This window comes from Hermetia illucens, chromosome 5 (assembly GCF_905115235.1).
Source record: "Hermetia illucens chromosome 5, iHerIll2.2.curated.20191125, whole genome shotgun sequence".
Taxonomy (NCBI): domain Eukaryota; kingdom Metazoa; phylum Arthropoda; class Insecta; order Diptera; family Stratiomyidae; genus Hermetia; species Hermetia illucens.
In genome coordinates this window covers 63,610,416-63,620,210 of record NC_051853.1, presented here as the reverse complement: position 1 = coordinate 63,620,210, position 9,795 = coordinate 63,610,416, and the positions used below count along the sequence as shown (strand labels likewise).

General features: G+C 43.3%; 2 protein-coding genes and 1 non-coding gene across 3 annotated transcripts; all 3 read right to left on the bottom strand.

Annotated features, from left to right (window-relative positions):
- Positions 1–1,909: 1,909 nt before the first annotated feature.
- Trnag-ucc lies at positions 1,910–1,981 on the bottom strand. Its single transcript has one exon. It is a non-coding gene; the product is annotated as a tRNA-Gly (tRNA).
- Positions 1,982–2,096: 115 nt separating this feature from the next.
- On the bottom strand, positions 2,097–2,926 carry LOC119657801 (acyl-CoA-binding domain-containing protein 6). The gene has a single exon (XM_038064897.1). It carries the CDS (start codon positions 2,894–2,896, stop codon positions 2,183–2,185), a length of 714 nt encoding a protein of 237 aa, XP_037920825.1. The 5' UTR covers positions 2,897–2,926; the 3' UTR covers positions 2,097–2,182.
- LOC119657802 (28 kDa ribonucleoprotein, chloroplastic) lies at positions 2,903–3,445 on the bottom strand. Its single transcript, XM_038064898.1, has 2 exons — positions 3,304–3,445; positions 2,903–3,250 (listed from the first exon to the last, which is right to left on the bottom strand). The coding sequence occupies exon 2, from the start codon at positions 3,230–3,232 to the stop codon at positions 2,987–2,989; it is 246 nt and encodes an 81-aa protein (XP_037920826.1). The 5' UTR covers positions 3,233–3,250; positions 3,304–3,445; the 3' UTR covers positions 2,903–2,986.
- Between the last annotated feature and the right edge of the window lie 6,350 nt (positions 3,446–9,795).

Sequence of the window (9,795 nt, the reverse complement as noted above, 5' to 3'; positions counted from 1 at the left end):
AGATAGCTATTTGCATGAGCGAACATTCTGGTATAATACCGATGATGGACCCAAGGAGTACGTTGTCTCCACAGGTGTCCCACAGGGCTCTGTGCTGGGCCCACTACTGTGGAACATCATGTTTAATGATGTGCTTAACCTTCCGGTTCCGGAGAAGGCCACGGTGGTGAGTTATGCCGATGATATAGCACTGGTTGTTGTCGCAAAGCATCTCGAGGATGCTGAGTTGTACTCAAGCGAAGCAATCAGTGTTGTTAAGCCTTGGGTAGAGAGTGCTGGACTAGTACTCGCTGAGACGGAAGCGTTCGTCATCTCGGGAATGATGCCGATTGACATCCTGGCAACCGAAATGATGAACATTTATAACACCAGGTCCATCTCTCCCTCATCTCAGGCGAAAAAAGCCGAAAGGGAGAAATCCATAAGCAGATGGCAACAGCGATGGGACCAGTCAGAAAAGGGTCGTTGGACTTACAGGTTGATCCCTTTCATCGGGGCGTGGCTGGAGAGAAAGCATGGGGAGATCAATTATAATCTCACCCAGTTTCTCACCGGCTATGGATGATACCGTCAATACCTGTACAGGTTTAAATTGGACACCTCGCCTAATTGTCCAAACTGCGGGGTCCCAGAGAACCCAGCGCACGTTTTCTTCCAATGTCCTAGGTTCATGGAAGGAAGGAGGAACCTAGACGAAACCCTAGGTGAAATGCTGTCACCTAAAAATTTTGTCCGGAGAATGGTAGCTTGCCAGGAAGACGGATGTGATCAATTCCATGATCGCTGTAATCCAAGATAAACTGCGAAAAGCAGAAGAAGTTAGGAAGACGCGGTTACGAACCATGCGAGTAGACGAAAGAAGACCTAGCTAAAGTAAGCTAACTCCGCCCCATGATGTAATACCTAAAGGTGGTTCCACGGGGTAGGGGGGGGGGGCGAGTCGGGGGTGGTTTTAGTGGGTAAAAATTCCACACTCTGGCGTTCCCAGGCCAGTTTTTTGAATATTTCCACCTCCTCAAAAAAAAAAAAAAAAGCAGACGGACAGACAGACATCGACTCGATTCTAATAAGGTTTTGTTTCACACAAAAGCTTAAATAGGGCTAGGGGGAAGTAGATTCATCATGAATGAAATTTTAATATTTCACTTGAATGTCAATTATTCTCGTTAATTATGACGTCATCATATCATTTGTATGGCTTAGGATGCTGTTAATTCCCACCAAATTGACAAGTTTGAACTGCTATAACTTTGGCACTAATAGTTGGATTTTCATGAAACTTGGCACGAGTATGCACGATACTGCTCTCTATGCCGGTAGTATTCCTGGGATGTATTTAAAGGGAGGTTCTTCAGTAAATTTCTAAAAGTTAGTAGTATACTATTAGTAAGTTTATTTGAGCAGATATCGGAATGGGACATATTTTGAGGCCCTAATTTTTTCGGATTTTTAGTTTGGGTAGTTTCCGAAAATGAGTCCTGTCTCGCTTTAAGTGTGTAAACTTTGACTCCTTACTCGCGCACTTTGCAATTCACGTCAAAACTAATATCAGATTCGGAAAGTACCAATTGAGACCTTTCATTCGATACCCCAAATGACTATATTCGATGAAAAAAATTATTACATTCCCCCTTTACGTGTATGGAGAGCCTTCCTTTAAACTGCACGCAAATTTATGCCGCTCACTGTGTGCGTGGGATTTCATAGTTCCCATATGTCCACCACATTTCGTTCGGATTGGTTTAGCAGCGAGACAGACAGACAGACAGACAGACAGAGAATCATTTTTAATAAGGTTTTGTTTTACACAAAACCTTAATAACTGGCCTTGTTAGATGTGAAACACTATTGACAAATAATCATCTTTTTATGTATCAATAACTGAAAGAATCCTAGAAATAAAAAAAAGTGCGTCGGCCGGGAATCGAACCCGGATCAACTGCTTGGAAGGCAACTATGCTGACCATTACACCACCGACGCCCGACGACAGCAACCTTGTGGAGAAATTTCGTAGAATTGATCTTAAAAAAATGGAAACCTAGACTTGGTCCAAAGTCACCTTCATGCAGGCAAAACTAAATAAAAACAGAAAAGATGGTTGTGGAATTAAAGCTTTTCTATATTTCCCCTAACTTAACATTCGGCAATGAATACAAAAGTGACCTGCACACAACATATCGGTTAGCTTTTCAGCAAGTCTGAAATGCGTTCGTCAAAGGCAACATCCAAACTGGAGCAACCATCGCTGTCGAGGATGCTTCGGTCAGCGCCGAACTTCAAAAGGACTTTGAGGCTTTCCACGTGACCGCAACTGGACGCGTAGTGCAGCGCCGTCTGCCCGTCCGCATCGCGGAGGTCTACATCAGCTCCAGACGACAGAAGGTACTCCAGAATGTCGACAGTGTCCCGGTCCGCCGCCCAGTGTATCAATCCCATGCCCGACTCGTCCAGGGCGTTCAAATCACTCGGAGCGATTGTTTTGAGCTTGCTCAAGTTTTTTTCCTTCACAAAATCAAATGCGCTCTTGTTCGACTCGTGGATTTCAGCCTCCGGCTCGGCTGTGGGCATCGACTGGCAAACCCACTGTGTCTTGCGTCGCGCACCTTTGTTCCAATCGGGTCGCAGTTGGGTGATTTTCGCTATGTACCTCTCCATGGCCTCGACCTTTTCCATGTCTTTCAGATCGTTCCACGCATTCCACTTGGATTTGCCTTGCAAGTTGAACATGCCAGGCTTTGGGGTGTTGCAGGGCCCACAGGTCGCTTGTTTGTAAAGTCCGTAAAACTCCAGGAGATCGGTGGATGTCAGCTCTGAGTGGATTTCCTGCAGGTAGTTGGCTGCTTGGTCGAACGCATTACGAATCTCGTCGTACTCATCTTCCTCAATGTCAGACATTGTTCCTTACGATACTTCCCGCCAATAATACAATAAAACTAAATTTCTAAAAAACTATTTCGGTGTCTACGAATCTCCCCCTCACGCGACTTAACTCTTCTGGATGTTCAGTGTATTCCCCTCGAGGGTATGCCTGTCTTTCTTGTCAATGTTCTCGTAAGTGTCTTTTGTGGCTGTAACGAATCCAAATCCCTTGGAACAACCGGTTTTCTTATCGAATACGACGTTTGCTGTGATAACTTTGCCGAACTCTTGAAAATATGCGCGCAGCTCCTGGTGGCCGATCGTCCAAGGTAAATTGCCGACAAATAATTTGTAGATTTCTCGTGATGCCATAACCGACGGAGTGCGGAGCTGGAATGGAGCAAATGCCACCATAAAACTTCTGTAGATATCGAAGAAATTACCTATTTTAGCCTAAAAGACGGAGACTCGCAATTAGTGCCGACGATAACCTAAACCAATGTGCGGTGGGCGAGACGTCAGCTGTCAGTGGGACTTGAGTAATCCGAATTGGTAAAGTCCAGCGTATGCGAGCGCCGCTTGTAGTCAAAATGCGAAAACAGCTGTGTTCACTGAATTGTCGTTATGACGTCATTTTGAAAATGCTGTATCGACTAAATTATTTTAGTGAGTAAAAAGTTGGATGCAACATATCAATGAACACGATTGGTGATAACTTCTTTTTGGTTAAATGTTTTCTCAGCTATGTCGTAGTATTTCTTGCACAGGCCTGCGGTTGAGTTTCATAAAAATAGTTCCTTCGCGTAATATAGTTCTTTTTAAGTAAAACGGTGGAAAGGAAAAGTTTCCGGTTTAACTATAGATTTTATTTAAGGATAGCAGACATGTGTTTCGGACACAACATGTGTCCTTCTTCAGTGATGGTTTTGTAATTGTGTTGTGTCCGAAACACGTATCTGCTTTCCTTAAATAAAATTTATAGTTCGGTTGAGGTTGGGAGTAAAAATATGATTAACTAAGGCAAAGCACTTTATTTAAAACCGAAGAACTTTTTGAATACACGCATTATCGTTTTCAAAACAAAACAAATTTCAGCAATTTCTTGTGTAATAAATGTGCATCCAGATGTTGAATAAAGAAAATGAGGACGCAAGGTTCAAAATTAACTATAGTAGGAATACAAGAACAAGTGGCCAGAAAAAATATGGTAACCTAGAAGAAGAGAAAGGAAAAAAATCGCAGCTTCAGGACAACGCAATCTTTTGTGTGGTCATTAAAAACATGTTCGCTGATGTGACCAATATTACTTTTCGAGAATTCAGATCTGCTGCCAATTGCAGATTTTATTTTAACAATAATATGATTTTTGACTCGCTGGTTCTGCTTCAATGTAATGTTTAAGTTAAGCCCTATGGGATAGTGGTAATGATAGTTAGAGATAGAAACTTTCTTGGAAGATAGCTTTTCGAAAATTCCTTGCTGTAGTGATTTATTGTGAATTGTTGATGTATAGGCGACATGCGATTTTGTCTAGCTCAGAGGCAACTCATCAGACGCTGCCTTTGTCCTGGGAGCAGCGTGAACGAAGTGGTTACTCAAATCCATAAAAAAATTCAGATCAGCCTCGGTAGGCCTGCCTGAAAATTACTAGGCAGTTTTCAACTTCATTATAATTCATACCCAATTATGAATTATTTATAAAGGGGGAAAGTGACACCCAGTGGTAAATGACACCCACTTTGGTCACGCTGCTGCCAGGGCAGAAGCAATTCATCAGACGCATTTCCAGGAATCGGGTTCTAGCTCTATAACAGAGGGGTCCATGGACCAGAAACCCTGAAAAAAAAACTTCTTTGCAATTGGTCCGTTCTCAGAACTCCCTCACATCCATAATAAAATGTAGTGGATATAATTGTGTTATGATAGAGAAATCAGTGGGTTTGCTATCTATTTATCAAGAGTTGGTCGTTCGATTTATTTTAAAATCTTTCACAGAGTTTATGAATACCAAATATTCCATTGTAAAATACTATTTACAAAAGATGGAAACGGTACATATGTAATATTCATCATCATCAACGGCACAACAACGGGTATCCGGTCTAGGCCTGCCTTAATAAGGAACTCCAGACATCCCCACCAATTCGATATCCCTAAAATCTGTCTGGCGTCCTGACCTACGCCATCACTCCATCTCAAGCAGGGTCTCTGTTTCTACCATAGATATTGTTCTTATAAACTTTCCGGGCTGGATTATCCTCATCCATACGGATTAAATGACCCGCCCACCATAACCTATTGAGCCGGATTTTATCCACAACCTGACGGTCATTGTATCGCTCATAGATTTCGTCGTTATTTAGGCTACGGAATCGTTCATCCTCATGTAGGGGGCCAAAAATTCTTCGAAGGATTCTTCTCTCGAACGCGGCCAAGAGTTTGCAATTCTTTTTGCTAAGAACCCAAGTCTCCGAGGAATACATGAGGACTGGCAAGATCATAGTCTTCTACAGTAAGAGCTTTGACCCTATGGTGATACGTTTCGAGCGGAACAGTTTTTGTAAGCTGAAATAGGCTCTGTTGGCTGACAACAACCGTGCGCGGATTTCATCATCGTAGCTGTTATCGGTTGCGATTTTCGACCCTAGATAGGAGAAATTGTCAACGGTCTCAAAGTTGTATTCTCCTATCTTTATTCTTCCCGTTTGACCAGTGCGGTTTGATGTTTTTGGTTGATTCGTCTTTGGTGCTGACGTTGCCACCAGATATTTTGTCTTGCCTTCATGGATGTGCAGTCCAAGATCTCGCACCGATTGCCGCCTGCTCGATCTGGATGAAGGCAATTTGTACGTCTCGGGTGGTTCTTCCAATGATGTCGATATCGTCAGCATAGGCCAGTAGTTGGGTGGACTTAAAGAGGATCTTACCCCTCGCATTTACCTCAGCATCACGAATCACTTTCTCCAGGGCCAGGTTAAAGAGGACGCATGATAGAGCATCCCTTTGTCTTTGACTGTTATTGAAGTCGAATGGTCTTGAAAGTAATACTGCTGCTTTTATCTGGCCTCGCACATTGATCAGGATGAACCTAGTCAGTGTTCCGTAGCGACACCGAAATCTCTCATGATCGTGTACAGTTTTATCCTGGCTATACTATCATAGGCAGGTTTAAAGTCGATAAAAAGATGGTGCTACTGATGTCCATATTCCTACAGTTTTTCCATCGCTTGCCGCAGAAAGAAAATTTGATCTGTTGCAGATTTGCCTGAAGTGAAGCCTCTTTGGTATGAGCCAATGATCTTCTAGGCATATGGAGCTATCCGGACTAGCAAGCTAGCGGAGAATATCGGTACTCAGCAACGTGATACCTCTATAATTGCTGCGGCAAGCCATGGAAAAATTGTTGGAATATGGCCATCAGTTGCACCATCTTTACATCGACTTTAAAGCCAACTAGTATAGACAAGGTAAAAATGTACACGGCCATGAGAGAATTCAGTATCCCGACCAAATTGATAAGACTGGATAGGCTGACCCTGACTAATGTGCGAGGCCAGATAAAAGCAGGAGGATCACTCTCGATACCATTCAATATCAACAACGGTCAAAGACAAGGGGATGCCCTATCATGCGCCCTCTTTAATCTGGCCCTGGAGAAAGTGATTCGCGATGCACAAGTCAATGCAAGAGGCACCATCTCTTCAAGTCCACCCACCTACTGGCCTACGCTGACGATATTGACATCATGGGAAGAACACTTCGAAATGTACAGTCTACCTTTATGCAGATTGAGCAAGCCTCCATTGGGACAAGATCTCGGGTTGCACATTAATGATGGCAAGACGAAGTACATTGTGGTAACTTCAGCACCCAGAGCCAAAGAAAGAACAACATCGAATCGCACTGGTCAAACGAAAACAAGAAAGATAGGTGACTACGACCATTAAAAATTTCTCCTACCTATGGTCGAAAATCACAAACGATAACAACTATGACGATGAAATCCGCGCGTGGTTGTTGGCTGCCAACAGAGCCTATTCCAGCTTATAAAAACTGTTTTCGAAACTGTTCGAAACGTCTCACGTCAAAGCTCTTACTGTACAAAAATATGATCTTGCCAGCGCTTATGTATTCCTCGGAGATTAGGGTTCTTAGCAAGAAAAATTGCGAACTCTTGGCCGTGTTCGAGAGAAGAATCCTCCGAAGAATTGTTAGCCCCCTACTTGAGGATGGATGAGAGCGATACTATAGCTGCGATGGGCGGGTCACCTAATCCGTATGTATGAGGATGATCCAGCGCGGAAATTCTGTATGGTAGAAAAACAAGATGAGGCAGACTCTGCCTGAGATGGAGTGAAGACGTAGGTCAGGACGCCAGACAGCTTTTGGGGATATCAAATTAGTGGAGCTCGGCGCAAAACCGGGGTGTCTGGAGTTCCTTAGTAAGGCAAAAGTAATGTTCTAGTAATGTTACGGATTGGAATGAACGCCGGCTGCTGGTTGATATTTGTATGGCGTTGGTATAAGTAATATTTCCTAGTACAAACGGTCTAAATGACTACCGAGCGTTAATACCAACTTCTGCTGGCGAATCTGTTCTCTCAACTGTCTTTGATGTTAAAAGGTGATTTCGTAAGAAAGCATGATCCCCTGTTCTTTGCATGTGAAAATATTGTCGTCCATTTTTGTAACATTCCAGGCCAGAATGAGGAGTCTGTGGGTGGATGGTGGTCTCCATTACATTCCTAATTTAGATGTACCTCGACTGGCTTAGGCCTGAGTTTACTAGGTGGTTTTTGTCTTGAAAATCATTCATAACGCTACTCCCGAGGCAGAGGTGAGGCAGCGTCTGATGAGTCGGATCCTGGACGAAACCGTCGTCTATTTTTATGAAAGAAATTTATTTTGCGGGACATTGATATCTCAATGCCTCACTTTTCTACTCTGCCCCCTTTTCAGGGAAATCACTCATGTATTTACCTTCCGTTGAAATTTTCGCGCAGAGAAGAAAGGAAACAAAAGCAACGTTTATTTCAAACTGTGAACTCATCGAAATGGGTAAGGATATCAATTCAAGATGTATGGTACGACTTAGGCAGTTTGATAATATTCGCAGTTATTTTCCGTAAAGAAGGGGTTCACTAGGTACAGAATAATGGAGGAGGAGTGTGAGCATCTCGGGAAGTCGTAGAGATTCTGAAGGGCATTACAGATAACCGCAAACGATGGCGCGGAGGTGTGATTAACGCGCAATACCCCACCAAAAGGTGAATGGTAACCATATTACTTCCTATTTTCTTCTTTCCCTTCGATTGTTGATGATTCGTTGTTTCAAAATAAATTACTTGGATAAAATTTAATTATCAAAATATTCATTTTCAACAAAATGAAAATTGACATGATAACCAGGATTATTACCTTAATATTCTGTAATTTATAACAACGAACTTCTTCTTAATCGAACTAGTTTGCCTTCACGTCATCTTTACAGATCAAGGCGCCATGGTCCACATCCAGATCGAACTCTAACATCCCGTTTACTTCAATACAGTTTTTTTGCACTTTGGAGGCAGTTTTAATTAACATTCAAATGCAATTGGTGCACACCTCTAAATTAACTTGATAATATACTCGACAACAGGTCTTGCCCCTTTGATCCCCCACCTATCCACCTTATCAGCCGGTCCAGGCCCGCTAATTTTCGCTGTCACTGATCCCGCTCTTGAACTTTCAATTCGAAATCGGCGCAGCGGTGGCAAAAATTATATAGCATAGTTAGTGCGTTGTCAAATGCCTGTGCATTCGTCCCAACTAGAAGCCCGACGTTAGGCTTGTACTCAATAACAGCAACAACATTTCTTTTGTTCGAGGGCGATTCGTTAAGTCCCTATTGGTTTTGCATGGCGCTGAATCTCATTTTATGGGCGTAGTTTCGGGAGATGTCACTTAATGTATAATCCTTAGATGACTTCAAATTGTTGTATTGACGGCCACCTCAGAGGTCTGCTGCGACCACCTCAGAGGTCTGCTGCGAATAACAGACATGTTTAGCCATAATATTCTAATGAAATTTGAATTAAACAAGTGTCGAATCCAAGCCATCCGCAAACGCCATCACGAGCCGCATGCCAGACTTAGCATTGATGACCTCCACAACGAAGCTATTACCGAGGCAAATTTCTACAATTACTAGGAATTCTGCAACGAACCCATGCTCGAAATGATGATCGGAGGGATAGCCATCTCTGATGGAAAATTAAAATAAGCATATTGAAAAGGGGCGCGATTGACGTGGCGGCACAACATCACCACCAAGTCGACTCATTGTGTGCTTGTTTTTATAACAAAGAGCAGGCGAGTCCCTTGCAAGCGTCTGTGGGCCACTGTGGGCTGAATGCACTTGATTTGAATTCAATCCTCTGAGTGGGGTAAAATCAACCCAGGAGCGCATCGATGAATAAAAGTCAACGGCAACGCACGTTAAGCACGCCTTTAGCAAGCATTTGTCGATATGCATTTATCGAACAGATGCCTTTGCTGAGACGGAGGGATTTATGTGTGCTATTCGGGATGGCCGGATAGCTGAATGGTTAGAGCACAAGGCTGTCGTACGGAACGTCGCGGATCAAATCTGACTGATGACAGGGGAGTCTGTATCGTGATTTGACGTCGAATACCAGTTGACTCAGCGATAAATGAGTACCTGAGTCCCTCACGTCTTCCCTTGATGTCCTGGGACTATCACACAGTCTGGCTCAAACCACGCAGAAATATACCATTCTGAATACGCACTCGATGTTGCGAAGAGTTCTCGACGGATTCTCCCAATAACACCGGCCACCACCACCAGCGTCCCTTTATAATTTAAGTAGGTCTAGTAGAGCCTAAATGCTTGGCACTTGCCAAAACCGGCATCATGTAAAATCCAGCATCTG